We start from the raw sequence: 17495 nt of genomic DNA, 5'->3' as shown, positions 1-17495 counted from the left end.
TTAAGAGCGTGATTCCACGGAGCTGGTGAAAAGGCATTGTGTACCGTCTGGTGTTTCACAGAGACAGAACCTCTCTCCCCACAACACTACTCACTTCAGACATTTTGGGATAGCGGGTTGATTGGCATAGGGGCTTCCTGGGATGTCTGATCTGTATATTTTTATAGCCTGTTCCTGCTCAACTACAAAGGCTTTTGACTGGATCAGATTCAGTTACATACCTGATTGACTTATAGTCACATTCATTCTTGAGTTCACAATGATATCACCACCTCTACCATTCTCATTACTTCATATTTATTGAGCACTCATAATGTTCCGGCCCCCCACTCTAATGACAGCATTACCCCTCTTACCCACCCTCATTCCCATCCCCAGATCTTTGGGATTAGCTTCATAATCACACCTGGCCCTAAAGACACAATGATAGAAGGACAAACCTCTTGGAAACCCTAGAGTGTTTGTTCTTTGGCCAGTCTGTCCCTGGCACTACCATATATATATATAATCTTTGCTCATGTCTGTACAATATTTATCTCTGCTGATTGCTTAAAAATAGAACCTGATTTTCTCTACTACAGCATCTTCTAAGCCAAAAAGCCCCACAACAAAAGAGGCCTCGCTTCACAGATTGGTCAAGAACCCCAAAAGCATTTTAAGTAGTTACTCTGAAATTTTCACAGCAATCTAATACCTATTTTTCCATAGAGCTATTGCCCTCTTCACAGGACAGGGGCAGAGAGGGCACTTGGGGATGATATGGAAATACCCATAAGCCCAATCTAAAGATTAGTGGCCATGATGGATGTTTGTTTAGTAAGAGGACTCTTTGCCAGACATTTCAGACAGCCATCCTGGGCCCATCTGAGGAGTGCCAGCCAAGACAAGAGTCCCCCTGAGTGCACAAATGGTCTAAAGGACTTTGGGACATTGTGAATGTTTCCTCAGAAAAGTGAAGACCTTGGAATCCCCTTTTGCACTTGTTGTCCCGGGATGGTGTCTTCAGCAGTTAAGATGCATTTCCTTTAACAATCTGGAATTTCCTGGGATGCTCAGAGGAGGCTGGGTAATGATAGACCAGCCCACCCCTTAAAGGAAATCCTATTCAAATCTAATGGCTTGGTGAGGAGTCAATGGCTGCTTTGAACACGAGCTGGGCCCCTCACCAAGCCCAGCCCCAGCCCCAGCACAGGTATGCTTCATGACAAGAGGGCTGCTTCCTCAGACACCTCCGGTAAGGTCCAAGGCCTTATGCTGGCAGGTGAGTGAGCCAACAGAAAAAGTGGCTAGCTCAAATGGCTGGTATATTATGACACCGTCAATGAGAAAATGATTCATCACGTGTTGCTGGTGGAAGGGATAAGTTTTGGTCATGGGCTAGAGACTGGCTCTGAGTGAGGGTTTGGATCACTAGATGGACACTGGGCTTGGGGAACATCCTCTCCAGGCAGCTGGTCAGTGACCTCAGGGACCACCCAGGACTGCTGATTAACCTCCTCAGGGCCCTCCTGGACCTGCAGACCACCCTCCTCTGGGAACGCTTGGGATGGTGTATCAACCTCAGGGATATCCTGAGATAAGAGAGGGGTTGCAGGAGCTTCTTGGGCCAGTCTGTCAACCTCCAAAGAGAACTCCTGGCACGGTTGGCTGAGCTCCTCAGGGATCTCTTGGGCTGGCTTGCCAACTTCCACAAGGATTTCCTGGACCAGGCCACCAACCCCTTCAGGAAACCCATGGACCAGCCTGCCAACTTCCACAGAGACCCCTTGGCATGGCAGGCTGACCTCCTCAGGGTTCTCCTGGAAAAGCTTGCAAGCTTCCTCTGAAACTTTCTTGCACAGTTGGTTGATCTGAGTGACCTCCTGGCATGTCTGGTTACCATCATCATGGGTCTCCTTGCATGGCTGGCTGTTGTCAGGGACCTCCTGGCATGGCTGGCTGTTGTCAGGGACCTCCTGGCATGGCTGACTGACCTCTTCAGGGACGTCCTGGCATGGCTGGCTAATGTCAGGGGCCTGATGACATGGCTGGCTGACCTCCTCAGCAACTTCCTGGCATGGCTGGCTGGTTTCCACAGGTGGTTCCTGTGGGAACTGGTTTGGTTCAAAAGGCTTTTGCTCCCCTTCTATGAAGAGCTCTTGTGCTCCATTCCCAGGGATCTCCTGGCGCAGCCCAAGGCCTTGACATTCTTCAGCCTCGTGTGAACTTAGGGAGGGTTTATCACTGAAGCCAAATGGGTAATTACCATCCACTGCAGTAGGGGAGGAAGGACCAGCACTGGACACAGTGCTGGAAGGGCCACTGCTGTCTGTAAAGCAAATTCAGAAGACCAAGTCAGGCAACCTGGAAGAGAAGGCTTTACTCTATGTATGTAGTTCAAGTGCCAGATAGATGGCCTATATTACTCATGTCTCAGGGAAAGAAGGTCTGAATTCTTTCTAAGTTATGCAGACTCCCAAGTTAGCCCAGCTCAGAAACTGTTGCTCTGGCCTAACATATACTAGAGGAGTAGCACTAAGGTACATCTAAGACTTCAGGAGAAAGTGCTGAGACCCACTTCATCCAGTTCTTTCACAAATGTACCCCTATGCAAATTTCAAATTCTCTTGATCCTTCATTCATATTTTGAAAACATATGAATACTTTATTCCAGTGGCTCATAATTGGGGTTACATAGAATCTCCAGAGATTCTAATTCTATAGGTTTAGGGTAAAGGTGTGGGGTGGAGAGGGAGATGAAGGCAATATATTTTGTTGTAACACTCCCAATTAAGTTTGATGTACATCTTTGGTTAAGAATAATTTCTTTAAAGCAATCAATGTATTTCTGAGGCAGAGGTAATCATTGTTTATAACCCAAGGTAAGCAGAAGAATGAAGAAAAACCTTGTGAATCAGAATAATAGAAAAGAAAATGATTTACCCAAAGATGGAAGAACCCCATGGAATCTCTAAATGGCAGCAGTTCTTAATTAACCTTTGCGGGGGAGGGGAGGTGTCACTGATTCCTCTGAAACTCTAATAAAAGTCATGAATTATTCTCCCAGAAAAATATACATGTGAATATTCACACTAATCTTTATATATGATTCCTGATGTTCATAAACTTTACCCTGAAATCCATCCATGGATCCAAAGTTAAGATCTTCTAGGTATTGGGACATATGATGTTACAGGTTTGTAATATCATAAAAACTAATTTCCCAGATCCTGACATAGAGTCTTCAATTACACTGTGGGACAATTCCTACCCCAATCTCTACTTCTTCATTAACCTCTAGTAGGGGATTAATTTACTTTTCCCTTTGTAAATATTATATTTATTGATGGTATTATAACTTTATATTTAAAGCACTCTGACATCAATAATTATAGCATTTAGAAATAGGGGACATCTAAGTATCTTATAATCAGAGAGAATCTGGGAAAGTTGGCAGATACAAAAGCTCAATCAGTCATTGAGTTTAAGGAATGCCAGTAACCTCTTTTCTGTAAAGCATCACAGGAGGCATGCTTCAAGTAGAAAAAAAAAGAGGAATATGGTTTTGTGCCAAGGCTTATTTAGGGCAGAAAGACAGACCCTGAAAATGCTTACCAATGAGGCTATATGCCTGATACTGAGATTACAAAAAAAAAAAAAAAAGCTTTAAGCTGAATTCACTCAAGGTTAGAAGTAGCCTTATACTCAGTTAGTGGTTTGATTCAGGCAAATCAAAGAGGTCAAACAGAGATATAAGCAGGAGAGGGATAAGAGGGGGGCACAGAACCGTAAACACTATAGGAGACAGGTAAAAGGGACAATGACAAGGTGAGTGTAGGATAATCTGAAATCCAGGGGGACAATTCTTGGTGTTAGGAAGGAATTTTCTTCTGCATACTGGGTGCCAGAAGAAGGGCAAAATTCGACAACTATTTACCTCAATGCTGAAATATGAATCTTTGCTAAAGTCCTATCCAAGTAAAATAGTGAAAGGCATGTTTGATTTTTGTTATTCCTTGGAGGCAGGATGAATAAAGAAAGGATTTTCCATCACTGGTGTCTCTGGCCCTGATTATTATGGTATCTCCGCCTCCCTACTGTTACTCTAAGGATTCCTTGTGGCCCACTGTTCACAAGGATAATTAGTGATAGGCTAGAGATGATTAAGAAGAGATTGGGAAAAGCATCACCTCAACTGAGAACAGACAACTTGAGAAAAAAGTTGAAAGTAGTAGCAGATTTTAGTTTCCTTCCCCCAGCTTTTCTATATATTCAGGTTTCCTTCCAAGTCACCTGTACTTCGAGAAAGCTATAGAAACCAAGTGGGGATCTGAGAATAATGAAGTCTCCATCCTGTCTTCCCTAAAGGACCCTCTGCTCCACTATCTTTTAGAAGCCTCCCCAATGAGATAGAGGGGTGTGGGAGGCAGAGGTGATAAGACACAGTAAACAGATCCTCCCTTCATATTGGAAGAGGCAGATGAAACTGATTCCTTAACTGTATTCCTGGTCTTTCAACTCTCATCTTGGTTTCCCTCAAGGGACAGGTTTCTCACTCACCAATTCCTCCATCCCTCTTGGCCTTTGTCTAGGCAGTTCCAAAAGGATTACTTACACCAAGGGGGCTTCTCAGAGCGCTGCCGGAGTTGCATGGTAGGTGAATGAAGAGTACGGGGTGGGGAAAATGTGCCATCTGAGGCCTGGTTGCTGTGCATAGACTCAAAGAGGGCTGGATAGGTGGGGGAGAGAGGGAAGGAAAAAAAGCATATGAAGAAGAATCCAAGTGCCACAGGTTCTCAACATAAGTAAAAACCAATGTACATTTTCTCAGGCTGAGAAGAAGCATCCTTCACACAAACCATTTTTAATATTTTAAACTTTGTATAATGAATATTTTCAAATATATTTTTAAAAAGTCATTGAAAGACTAGTATGACCAATACTCATACACTCATCTATATTTAACACATTAACACATGTCAACATTTTGCCATACTTGTTTCATCTATTTCTTGGCTGAAGTTCTCTAAAATAAATAATAGACATAATGAATACTTTAATATGCATTTCTGAATTATAAGGAGTTTCTCCTATTTAGCCATATACCACTAATAAACCTAACAAAATTAAAAAATAATACCCTAATATCATGTAATACCCAATCCATATTCAAATTTTCCCCTATTACTCCCAAAATTGCTTTTATAGTAAGGTCCAAACATGAACCACACATGTTTGGACCTTACTATAAAAGGACCTTACTGTTCTAGATAGTGCCCTCCTACCCATTTATTTTTTTCATAGTGACTTTTTGAAAAGAACAGTCAGTTGTCTCACAGAATGTCATTTCCCACATTCTCGATTCATCTGATTGCTTCCTCATAAAATCATTTAACTCATTTCAACATCCCTTGTATTTCCTATAAACTGGAAGTTAGTTATAAAAGGCATCAATTATTCAGTTTAAATCACTTTGGCAATACCTATGTATAATATATTATACTAGAGGCCCGATGCACGAAATTCATGCAAGAGTAGTCCTTCCTTCCCCTGGCACCTGGGACCTGGGCTTCCCTCACAGAGGGAGGCCCCGCTCACCCGCTACAGCCCACCAGCAGGTGGCCTGGGCCTCCCTCTGGGGGGCGATCATGGGTGATGGCCGGGCCCCCAACCAATTGCATCGCACCTGCCGTGGCTGGCTTGGCACCGTGGGTGTCATAGCGTGGTCCCGGATGGTTGTCCAGATGGTTGTTCCACTGTTCAGCCGATCGGTCAATTTGCATATTATGCTTTTATTATACAGGATTATATTATATAGGATTATATTATATTATAGGCACATAATGTTTCATTGTCCTACTAAGTAAGACTAAATTTACTAATTGGGTTAAAGTGGTGCCCATAAAAATCTCACCATTTTAAAGTTTCCCCCTTCTGATCAGAGGTGATCCTTTGACACCATGCAAACCCACCAACATTTTAGTATCCATTGATGGACCTTAATTATTTTATTAGGGGTATCAAGTGTTGATTTTCTAATTCTATCAATCCTTTTAACATTTATTACTTGGCATATTTTCTGTAAAGAAGAATGTTCCCTCTTCAACTGGGATTATTGGATTACACTGAACTGCAGTTGTTACTGAAAAGATAGGACGTGTTTATTTCCCTTTAGTTTTCAGAGGAAAGAATTGGTGAAAAGTATCCTACCTAATAAAAGAGTAATATGCAAGTTGACCATACCCACCAGCCATGCCCACCAGCCAATCAGGAGCAAATATGCAAATAAACCCAACCAAGATGGCTGCAGCCACAGAGAGCAGGAGAGAGGCTTGGGTTTCCCCAGCAATGGAGGAAGCCAAGTTTTCCACCTGCCCTTGCCGGCCTAGGCCTCCACTCAATGCTACAAAGTTTCAATTATAGAAGGTAAATAAATTCCAACAGAAATGGCGGCAGCCACGGAGCTGGAAAGAGCAGGAGGCTAGGGTTGCCCCCAGCGATGGAAGAAGCCAAGCTTCTGCAGCTCTGGCTGGCCTAGGCCTCCACTCAAGGCTACAAAGTTTCAATTATAGAAGATACATAAATTCCAACAGAAATGGCTGCCGCCACAGAGCAAGCAGGAGGCTTGGCTCCGCTCCAGGCTACAACGTTTCAATTGTAGAAGATACATAAATCCCAGATACTAGGGCCTCCACTTGGGTCGCCAGGGGGTGTGGCCGGCCTGCAAACCACCACAGGCCTTTCGACCAGGCCACTCCACGCCCCAAGGGAACCCCCACCCTGATCCGGGACACCCTTCAGGGCAAACCAGCTGGCCCCCACCCATGCACCAGGCCTCTATCCTATTTAATAAAAGAGTAATATGCAAATTGACCATCACTCCAACACACAAGATGGCTGCCCCCATGTGGTCAAAGATCCTGCCCCCATGTGGACACAAGATAGCCACCACAAGATGGCCAGCAGGGGAGGGCAGTTGGGAGGGACCAGGCCTGCAAGGAAGGGCAGTTGGGGGTGACCAGGCTGGCAGAGGAGGGAAGTTGGGGGTGACCGGGAATGCAGGGAAGGGCAGTTGGGCGGGACCCAGGCCTGCAGGGGAGAGCAGTTGGGGGGGACCAGGCCTGCAGGGGAGGGCAGTTAGGGGTGACCAGGCCTGCAGGAGAGGGCAGTTAGGGGTGAACAGGCCTGAAGGGGAGGGCAGTTAGGGGCAAACAGGCTGGCAGGGGAGCAGTTAGGCATCAATCAGGCTGGTAGCGGAGTGGTTAGGGGGTGATCAGGCTGGCAGGCAGAAGCGGTTGGGGCAATCAGGAAGGCAGGCAGGCAAGCAGTTGGGAGCCAGCAGTCCTGGATTGTGAGATCAGTGGGATTGGGCCTAAATGGGTAGTTGGACATCCCTCGAGGGGTCCCAGATTGGAGAGGGTGCAGGCTGGGCTGAGGGACAAACCCCCTTTGTGCACAAATTTCATGCACCGGGCCTCTAGTTCTCCAATAGTTGCAGATGATAATTATTTTTTTATATTTTTATTGATTTCAGAGAGGAAGGAAGAGGGAGAGAGAGATAGAAACATCAATGATGAGAGAGAATCATTGATTGGCTGCCTCCTGCACAGTCCAAGCCCTCAACCCGGCATGTGCCCTTGACCAAAATCTAACCTGGGACCCTTCAGTCCGCAGGCTGAGCCAAACCAGCTAGGGCAATTATTTTATTTTTTGTAAGATTCACTATGAGTTTGTGGCTTTATATTCAGTGTACTTTAGTTAATTACTACAAATTATTATTTTTGTTGTTGTTATTAATCCTCAGCTGAGGATATTTTATCCATTGATTTTTTTGGAGACAATGGAAGGGAGGGGGAGAGACAGAGAAAGTGAGGAAAAGACAGAGAGAGAGAGAGAGAGAGAGAAACATCAATGTTTGATTAAGTCTGCACCCCAGATATGTGCCCTTGATTGGAATCAAATCCAGGACCCTTCAGTCTGCAAGCTGATGCTCTAACCACTTAACAAACCCAGCCAGGGCACAAATTATTTTTAATGCTAAAGTATTGCAGTTCTGGTCCATGGGAGCCTCTTCAGGCTTGATTGCTTCTTTGCTTTTGTCTCAGGATCACCTTGTGCCTTCCTTGCCCTTGACATGCATTCTCAACGAAATTGGTTCTTGGTGAGAATGAAAATATTCTTAGATATTCTATTGATTTGTGTCCATCAAATGGCCACGATACATAAATAAATACACAGTATATCTATGGTATTAAAATTTTGTATGGTGGGGGTGACTAGGGATAAAAATGCCAAAAGAGGCTCAGGGTGGGATGGGAGAGTGTGTGATTTTTTTTTTTAGAAAGGCGAAAAAACACTCTCTAGACCAAGAAGCAGTCATTTTCCCATGGGAATCCTGGTAGTGGTGAATGATATGTCGAGACCAAAATCTATATAATAAGGGAGCTCATTGCTACTGCTGCTAATGCATAATGTTAAAAAGAGCACTAAAAAAGAACCTGAATTCATACTGATATTTTCAATTCAAATGTAAAATGACAGCATTTAAAAAATCTTTTGGCCGAAACCGGTTTGGCTCAGTGGATAGAGCGTCGGCCTGCGGACTGAAGGGTCCCAGGTTCGATTCCGGTCAAGGGCATGTACCTTGGTTGCAGGCACATCCCCAGTAGGAGGTGTGCAGGAGGCAGCTGGTCGATGTTTCTCTCTCATCGATGTTTCTAACTCTCTATCCCTCTCCCTTCCTCTCTGTAGAAAATCAATAAAATATATTTATTTAAAAAAAAAAAAATCTTTTGAATTTATACTTGTATACCTTGAAAATCCTGGTTCCTAGTAATAAGAACATAATTACTTATCTTATTTGCATTATTCTATTATAAATATAGTTTTAAAATGGTACCAATATCACTAAAAATTAAACTACTGAACGAGGATTAAAATTATAGTTCTTTTTGTCCCACTAAAGCAGTGGTTCTCAACCTTTCTAATGCCACGACCCTTTAATACAGTTCCTCATGTTATGGTGACCCCCAACCATAAAATTATTTTCGTTGCTACTTCATAACTGTAATTTTGCTACTGTTATAAATTGTAATGTAAATATCTGTGTTTTCTGATGGTCTTAGGCGACCCTGCTAGCGGTTCTCAACCTGTGGGACCCACAGGTTGAGAACCGCTGCTGTAGAGCCTAAATAACTTTAGAATACTGTACTCTGACTATAGATCCTTTAGTGACTAAAGGATCTATAGTCAGAGTACAGTATTCTAAAGTTATATTTCTTAGTCAGTCTAGCTAAAGGTTTGTCAATTTTGTTGATTTTTTTCAAAGAACCAACTTTTGGTTTTGTTGATTCTTCCTATTGTTTATTTCCTTTATCTCTGTTCTAATCTTTATTATTATTTTTCTTCTGCTAGTTTTGGTGTTTTTTTGTTTTGTTTTGTTTTGCTTCAGAGAGGGAGAGGGAGAGAGAGATAGGAACATCAATGATGAGAGAGAATCATTGATTGGCTGCCTCCTGCAAGCCCCACACTGGGGATCGAGTCTGCAACCCAGGCATGTGCCCTGACTAGGAATCAAACTGTGACCTCCTGGTTCATAGGTCGATGCTCAACCACTGAGCCACACCAGCTGGGCAGCTTTGGGTTTAGTTTGCTCTTCCTTTTTCAGTTCCTAAAGTTAGATGTTTTATTTAAGGCCTGTCTTCCTTTCTTCCTTCCTTCCTTCCTTCCTTCCTTCCTTCCTTCCTTCCTTCCTTCCTTCCTTCCTTCCTCTCTCTCTCTCTCTTTAAAATATACTTTTATTGATTTTAGAGAGAGAAGAAGGGAGAGGGAGTGAGATAGAAACATTGGCTACTAACTGAAGGGTCCTGGGTTCAATTCTGGTCAAGGGATTGTACCTCAGTTGCAGGCTCAATCCCAAGCTCTGGTCAGGGTGTGTGCAGGAGGCAACCAGTCGATGTGTCTCTTTCACATCCAAGTTTCCCTCTCTCTGTCTCTCCCCATCCCTTCCTCTCTAAAAAAAAAAAAAAAAAAAAAAAAAAAAAAAAAAAAAAATCCATGGAAAAATATCCTTGGGTGATGATTAACAAAAAATCAAACCAAAACAAAAGATTTTCTCTGTCTTTGTCTTTTGCCAACTTGATTTGAATGTGTTGCAGAGTAGCTTTCTTTGCATTTATCTTCCAACTACTAGGTTGTATATATTTGTATCTTTATCAAATTTGAGAAGTTTTCAGCCATTATTTCTTCAATTATTTTTTCTACCTTTTTTTCCCTCTCTCTTCTTCTAGAACTCCCATTATGCATATGTTGGTATGTTTATGGTGTCCCACAAAATCTCTTTGGCTTTGTTCATTTTTCTACATTCTTTTCAATTTCTCCTCTTCAGACTGGATATTTTTCAAATGACCTATTTTAAGTTTGCTGATTCTTTCTTCTGCCTGCTAAAATCTTCTAAGAAATCCTCTAGCAAATTTGTCATTTCTGCTATACTTTCCAGCCTCAGAATTTGTTTGGTTTCTTTGGATATTTTCTATCACCTTAATGATATTCTCTATTTGTTGAGACATCATTCTCCTGATTTCCTTTAGTTCTCTGTCCCTGGTTTCCTTTCCTTATTTAAAATATTTGTCTAGTAAGTCTAATGTCTGTGTTTCCTCAGACATTAATTTATTCTGTGAAATTTATTCTGTGAAAAGATCACACTGTCTTGTTTTTTTTTGCATATTATATAATTTTTTTGGTTGAAAAAAGGACATTTTTACTATTAGAATGTATTAACTCTGAAAATCAAATTACCCCTCTCCCCTCAGGGTTTCTTTTTGTTGTTTGCTGTGGTCTACAGCTGTTTGTTTAGTGATTTTTCATTTTCTTTTTTTTTAAGTATGTTTTTTTTATTGATTTTTAGAGATAGAGGAAGGGAGAGGGACAGAGAGATAGAAACACTGATCGTCGGCCTCCTGCATGCCTCCCACTGGGGATCAAGCCGCAACCTGGGCATGTGCCCTAACTGGGAATTGAACCAGTGACCTCTTGGTTCATGGGTTGACACTCAACTACTGAGTCACGCTGGCTAGACTGTTCAGTGATTTTTCTAAACTATTTTAATAAAGTCTGTCTTCTTTGTCATGTGCAGTCTGTGAAATCTTTGTTCCTTTGGTTTATGTTCAGCTAGGGCTTTGATAAGGATTTCCTTGACTATACCAGGAACAAAAAGAGAGAGGGGGGAAGGAGGGAAAGGAGTAGAAGGAAGGAAAGGAGAGAGGAGTTCTCACAGTGTTTGCAGATTGGTTCTATGTTGAGGTACTCCTTCAACACTTAGTCAGACTATTTACAACACTGCCTTAGCCTTCACTCCCTGCTTGTGTTAAATCTAGAGTTAGGGTCTTCTCATGTATTTTATGCTCAGGTGTCCTTCCCCAGGCATGTGTATAGCTTTTCAAATTTACCAGTATATGTGGGTGCTTTTGAATGACTGAGTTCCTAAAGAAACTCTCTTCCCAGGCTTTCCGTATGCCTATTGTTTGCCTCAACTATAATGTTTTGTCCCAGACATCATGTTCATTTGCTTTACAGTGTTTTCAAGTAATATCCTCTGCATAGCCACATTTATACACTGAGTGAGTTCTAAGTTAGGTGCAACAAAGGTAAATACCCTGTGTCAGTCCTTCAGGTAGCCTATACACAAATTAGAACAAACACAAGTCTTGGAGAATAAGGTCTATTCCGCTCCCTCTGGAACCAGAGACTAGGGTCCCACACTGAGAGCATGGGTTGCCATGTTCACGACTGCTACCAAGGTGGGGACAGGAGTGGGAGAAGGTCAAATAACAGTACTGGAAAGCTTCCTGCCATTTTTAGGTTACCTCCTTCTTGATTCAGAATTTTCCTGTTGGTTGCAAACCTCTGACTATTTTCCAGAGTTCTGATAAAGGTGATCGTATCAATTTTTGCTTGATTTTTTGGTGTTTCTGTAAAAGGAGAAGCCCTTGGAGCTACCTATTGCATGGTTTAATTTTTACATTTAGATCTCTGATCTATATGGAGTTTATACTAGTTGAGAGTTTATACAGCATGAAGTATGGATTCAATTTTAATTTTTGACAAATGAATATTCAATTATCCCAACTCCATTTATTAAAAAGTCTATCTTTCCCCCAGTATTTTGAAATGCTAACTTCATCTATTTCTAAATTTTCTACTTTGTTTGATTGCTCTCTGTCTATTCATATACTAATATTACACTGATTTTATTATAAAAGTTTTATATAATGTTTTAAAATCAAGGTTTTCTTGGCTATTCTTGCTTGTTTATTTTTCAATGAGAACTTCAGAATTGATTTGTCTGACTTTAGAAAACCAGCAGTATTTTATTGGGTCACACTAAATTTATAAATTAACTTAGGAAGGAGTGATTTTTCTATTATTTTGAGTTGACCTACAATTAAACATCTTTTTTCCAAGTCTATTTTTATATGTATTTGAAGTGTCTATCTTTTAAATTTATTACTCATGTTCTAGAAAGCATGGGAATGAAGGCAGAGATAGGGACACAAAACAAGAGTATTCTCAATACCTGCAGATGCCTGTGCTTGGGCATCAGTGTGGCGCTGGCAGACTCCACTCAAGAATTCACTTACTTGACGCAGCGAAAGGGCATTATGCAGTGTTTCTAGGGGGTAGATGGTAGGCACCATGGAGCACCCTTCAAATCCTGTTAGAAAAGAGATGGGCAAAGTCAATATTATTTCTGCCAGATATACCCCAACTGGCCAAGGAAGCATGGAGAGTCCCTGAGAGCCATCAGGAGAGTCGATGGCTTTTGGAGTGTGGGAAATCCAAGATTCTCATGAGAGGGAACTCTTTAGAGCCCCAACAGAAGTCTATTTCTGTCACCTTCAGATTTCCTAAAAAGTCTACCTGCTAAGGCCTCCAGGTGAATCAAATCACCTCTCATCCTACCTATGGAGAGCCTGCAATGTCCCATGGAAAAAATAAACAGAATCCCAATAGGGTAAACACCTACATTGCTCTTACACTTTCTGGGGGAATAAAACAAAAGTCCATAGGTAACGGGTGAAATTGTAGGTCTAAATGAGGTTAGGGAAGTCATGGAGCTGGAAAGAAATAGCAGATTTCAGGGTTCATGTATAAGAGAACCAGATTAAGGTGGAGGGCATGTAATCTGAGAAGGGGTTCATGCAGATTTAGGATATGGGTAGAAAGGCTAGAATATTTGGAAGCAAGCTGGAGAGCATGCAATACACATGGAGCTCAGCCCAGGAAAATCACATGCATGAACAGGCTGGGGAATGGAAGTTCTTTCTTGGTCATTTCCATCACATCAAAGGTTCTCCCTTCTGTTCTCACTGGAAGACCCTACACTTGTTAGGATTTTTTTTTATCCCATCACAAAAATGAGGAAACCCCCTTAAGGAGAAATAATAAATACTGATTCTCTGCTCTGAACCCAATAATTCCAATGTAGGTCCACCACTCTGAGTAGAATACAGGGCAAACCTAAATGTATAATCCTAATCCCAGGACCTATTGAAAAAATTTCCCCATTGGAGAACCAAGAAGCACACATCCCAACCACTTTTTCAGTCCCCAATCTTTCCCATGCCTCCTCTTTGTCTCCCTAAATGAACTAAGAGTAGGGAGGACAGCAATATCTATGCAAGACGTAGCCTCCTGTTCACTAATGACTAAGACATCAAAAGAATTATACCTGGTTATCTTCTAACCTCTGGCTCTTGTTTGTTTGTTTGCTTCAAGGATTCAACTGAGATCTCTGTGCCTCAATTTCCCCCTGTATTCTAGTGGTAGGAGAGCAAGAGAGGTACAGTCTCTAGATCCTCAGAGTGGGTAGAAAAATGTTTGGATTTGAAGATGGTGGTAGTAGAAGTTATAGAGATAAGAACAGAATCCAGAGCAAGAAACTAACCCTGTACTGAATAGAATTGGGAACGGGTAGCATTAGGAGGCAGTGAGGAAGGAATGAGCAGCCAATGCTATAACTACCAGGCAGTCTGGCCCCAATCCCATCCAAGCAACTAAAATGCAAGTCACATAACCTTAGGGTAAATAAAAGAAAGGAATAAGTGGGCTCTCCTGCCAGAAGTGCAATAAGCAAAGCAGTCAGTCTCAGCCAGGGTAGTGGCAGCAGCCAGCTTGGTGGCAGGGGGTACCGTAGAGGCACTCGGGGTCATCCTGGCCTGAGCGCAGCCAGTTCCGGAAGAGGCGCAGGTGGTAGGAGCACTGGTGCAGGTGATGCGCCAGCGTGGCATCCAAGGAGACTGGCTGGCCCCCTGGGCAGTCAGAGGAAAAACGGCGCAGCAACCGGACCACAGGGTGCTGGTCATCCAGCAGCTCTGCAGGGGGGAGGGGGACCACGGCAGGAAGCACAGAGATAAAGAAAGAGAAGAGGGAGAGACAATGAGGGGAGCACTGAGTGGCACAAGCATTACTGGGAAGTGGAGCCACTCAGCTCAAACGTGAGCTGAGAAAGAAGCAGAGATGGTCAGAGCCACTGGGCATCTCTTGCAGGAAAGAAGAGGGTTGGCATCACACAGTAAGTCTCAAAGAAGGGGCTAGTGAGACCTCATCATACAGTAAGGCCCTTCCCTTTCTCATTAGCATAATTCAGTCAGTGGCAGACAGAAGTCACATCATTCTGGACGGGGGAAAGCTGGCTTTGAAGTTCTGTGGGAGCCCTGTCTAGAGGTCCAGTCTCCCAGATCATTCTTGGGACAAACTCCAGATAGGTCCCATTTCTCAGTCTAATATATTTATGAGATTGGGGTAGAGATAAAAAGATTCAAAGTCATTCAGAGAAGAAGGTCAAGAATGGTATAGGGTTATCAAGATAAAGTTTGAAGCTAAAAAGGCTCCTAAGGGCTCAGGGCAGGCTCTCTGGACCAGACTCTAAGATAGCCACAGATATGGCTATTGTTAGACAGCTAGCATAGGAGATTGGCAGGGAAGCCTATGTAAAACAGAGCATTTAAAATATAGAATCAATATGTGAAAATGCTATTACTGGCTAATCATCCTTTACTCTTGTTCAAATATATAGACTCAAAAATGTTTGCATAAATCTCAGGACTTTGGAGATACTGTATCCATTATAGAAGCCAAAAGTTAGATAATTTTATATTTTCTTCCTACTGCTGGTGAGTCTAATTGCATTTTGTTCAGCTGGTCAGTGGAAAAGCTTCAGTCCTGAACCATTTATTATTTTATATGCTTGGCAAACTTTGTGGATATATGTGATTCAGCTGCAAAAGGTTGAAGATAGTGAAAGGCATGTAGAAGCCCCAGGAACAGTAGGGAAAAGATCCTGGGGAAAAGATATAGGGTCTTAAGACCTGATGACAGGATGTTGGTACAGCAACGGTAGGATCAAAGTAGCTGAGGATGACTGCTCAGAACTCCCAGACCAGAACTTGTTACATGGGGTGAGCCCATGAAACTATGGTTTCCAGAGACCTTAGTTTGAATGTCAGGAGAGTTTTCAGCTCTATTCAAGCACTAACTTTACCAATGGTTAGACAGTTGTGAGGGTCCCTAGGAAATAAATGGCAAATACAATTGGCACACTCTGACATTCTGGATAAGAGTGAGCCACAGTCTCTTTTCCAACATTAGTTTACTTTGGTGAGTACAGTGTGCAGTTTAGTAATGGGTCATATTTGTATACTTGATCTAGTCAGGATGTGACCAAAGCTTATCAGGAACAGAGACAATGAGGGCTGAGAGGTGTTCTCCCATCAAAGCAAGGAGACAGCATTCCCTTGCCCCTCTTCTAAAGCCAGGCCCAGTTTTTCTAGATGTTATTTCAAAGCCAGACTTGTTGCCATGATGGGACAGTAGACTGGCACAATGTTGTGACTAATCTGCCATAAGCAATTGCAGGCAGCACATCCACTCTGTAATTGCTCAGTCAGTCAAGCAAGATTTGGCCATGGGGTAGAGCTCTCATATTGTCCAGAGGCCCAAATTAAATCTAGATAATTTTCAGCAAGAGATATAATAGGTCTAAATTTCTCCTATTGCCAAGAGTTAGATCCCAGATTCTGGTTCTCAAGCACTGCAGCCCCCAAGCTCAAGTATAAGAAGAACAAAGGCCAGAAGACCCCTGAGAAACTGTGCAGGGTGTTGGAAGAGATCTTGAATTTGTCCTCCTGCACTATACCTGAATTTTCCAGGACTTTCTTCCTCTCCTCCTTTCGGTAGAATTAATTCTTCTTTTTTTCAACTGATGAGGCTGCTAACCAAGGCTTCAGGGAATTAGAGGTATATAGGTTTGAGGATCTGCTTTGTGAATTTGGATCTTTTCTGCTAGAGCCTAAGAATTAGGAGATCTATAATTTAACTCTGATTTCAGGGGCCCAAGTTCCTGGTACTACATTCTGTACCCTAAGAAACATGTCTCCATGTCCAAGTCCCAGGCTGTGAGGTTGGGGTTGGTACAGAGGTTCTACTCTGGAGAAGATTGTGGCACATGAAGGCCAGAAGAGCATGAAGCTAAATGTTCAGGTACAGCCATGCCACTCTTTTTTTTTTTTTTTTTTTTAAATATATTTTATTGATTTTTTACAGAGAGGAAGAGAGAGGGATAGAGAGTTAGAAACATCGATCAGCTGCCTCTTGCACACCCCCTACTGGGGATGTGCCCGCAACCAAGGTACATGCCCTTGACCGGAATCGAACCTGGGACCCTTGAATCCACAGGCCGACGCTCTATCCACTGAGCCAAACCGGTTTCGGCCAGCCATGCCACTCTTAATAGAGAACTCCTGTCACAGGCACAAATGGGAGCTTGGGTGGGGGTATAACAAGTATAAGCTAGTCAAGCTGGGGAGATTTCAGCAGTGCCTAGTGGAGATGCATGGTGGCAGGGGGTACCGTAGAGGCACTCGGGGTCAAATCTAGCAGCTGCCACTGGCTGAGGAACAGAGAGAATCAGTACCTGGAGGATTTTCCAGCCAGAAAGCCAGGCTAAGTTTACCTCCCTCAGAAAATCTTAGCGTTTGGACAGAAGAAAACTATATATAACAAAACTAGATTTATCTTGAAGACAAGAGACACTGCACAAAAAACTAAAGATATAAAGGATAGGTTCCAGATTTAGCTTTCTGAGGTAGCACATGGCTTAGTGTGGTCTTTGTTAGCTTTCCACCATGGCGTACCGTGGTCAGGGCCAAAAGCTGCAGGTGATGGTACAGCCCATCAACCTCATCTTCAGATACTTGCAAAACAGATCTCGGATTCAGGTACGGCTTTTTGAGCAAGTGTTTATGTGGATAAAGGGCTGCATCATTGGTTTTGGTGAATATATGAACCTCGTATTAGATGATGTAGAAGAGATTCATTCTAAAAAAAAAAAAAGTCAAGAAAACAACTAGGTCGGATCATGCTAAAAGGAGATATTACTCTGCTCTAAAGTGTCTCCAACTAGAAATGACTAACAAAGTGAGAAATTGTTGAGAAGCAATTTGTGTTTTGTAGGTGTC

General features: G+C 42.6%; 1 protein-coding gene and 1 pseudogene across 1 annotated transcript in view; one reads left to right on the top strand and one right to left on the bottom strand.

The window, feature by feature from the left end:
• Nucleotides 1-247: 247 nt before the first annotated feature.
• PPIP5K1 (diphosphoinositol pentakisphosphate kinase 1) overlaps nucleotides 248-17495 on the bottom strand; it is a 37740-nt gene continuing 20492 nt past the window's right edge. The window contains exons 28-31 of the mRNA XM_028147598.2: nucleotides 14169-14351; nucleotides 12554-12691; nucleotides 4595-4708; nucleotides 248-2308 (exon numbers count right to left, since the gene is read on the bottom strand). Of these exons, the coding sequence (XP_028003399.2) occupies nucleotides 1371-2308; nucleotides 4595-4708; nucleotides 12554-12691; nucleotides 14169-14351 (1373 nt within the window). The 3' untranslated portion in view covers nucleotides 248-1370. The remainder of the gene's footprint in view (nucleotides 2309-4594; nucleotides 4709-12553; nucleotides 12692-14168; nucleotides 14352-17495) is intronic.
• On the top strand, nucleotides 17163-17440 carry LOC114232001 (small nuclear ribonucleoprotein E-like; annotated as a pseudogene).

This window comes from Eptesicus fuscus, chromosome 5, assembly GCF_027574615.1.
Source record: "Eptesicus fuscus isolate TK198812 chromosome 5, DD_ASM_mEF_20220401, whole genome shotgun sequence".
In the NCBI taxonomy this organism is placed as follows: Eukaryota; Metazoa; Chordata; class Mammalia; order Chiroptera; family Vespertilionidae; genus Eptesicus; species Eptesicus fuscus.
The sequence above is the reverse complement of the archived record's forward strand: the minus strand, read 5'-3'. Positions and strand labels throughout refer to the sequence as shown.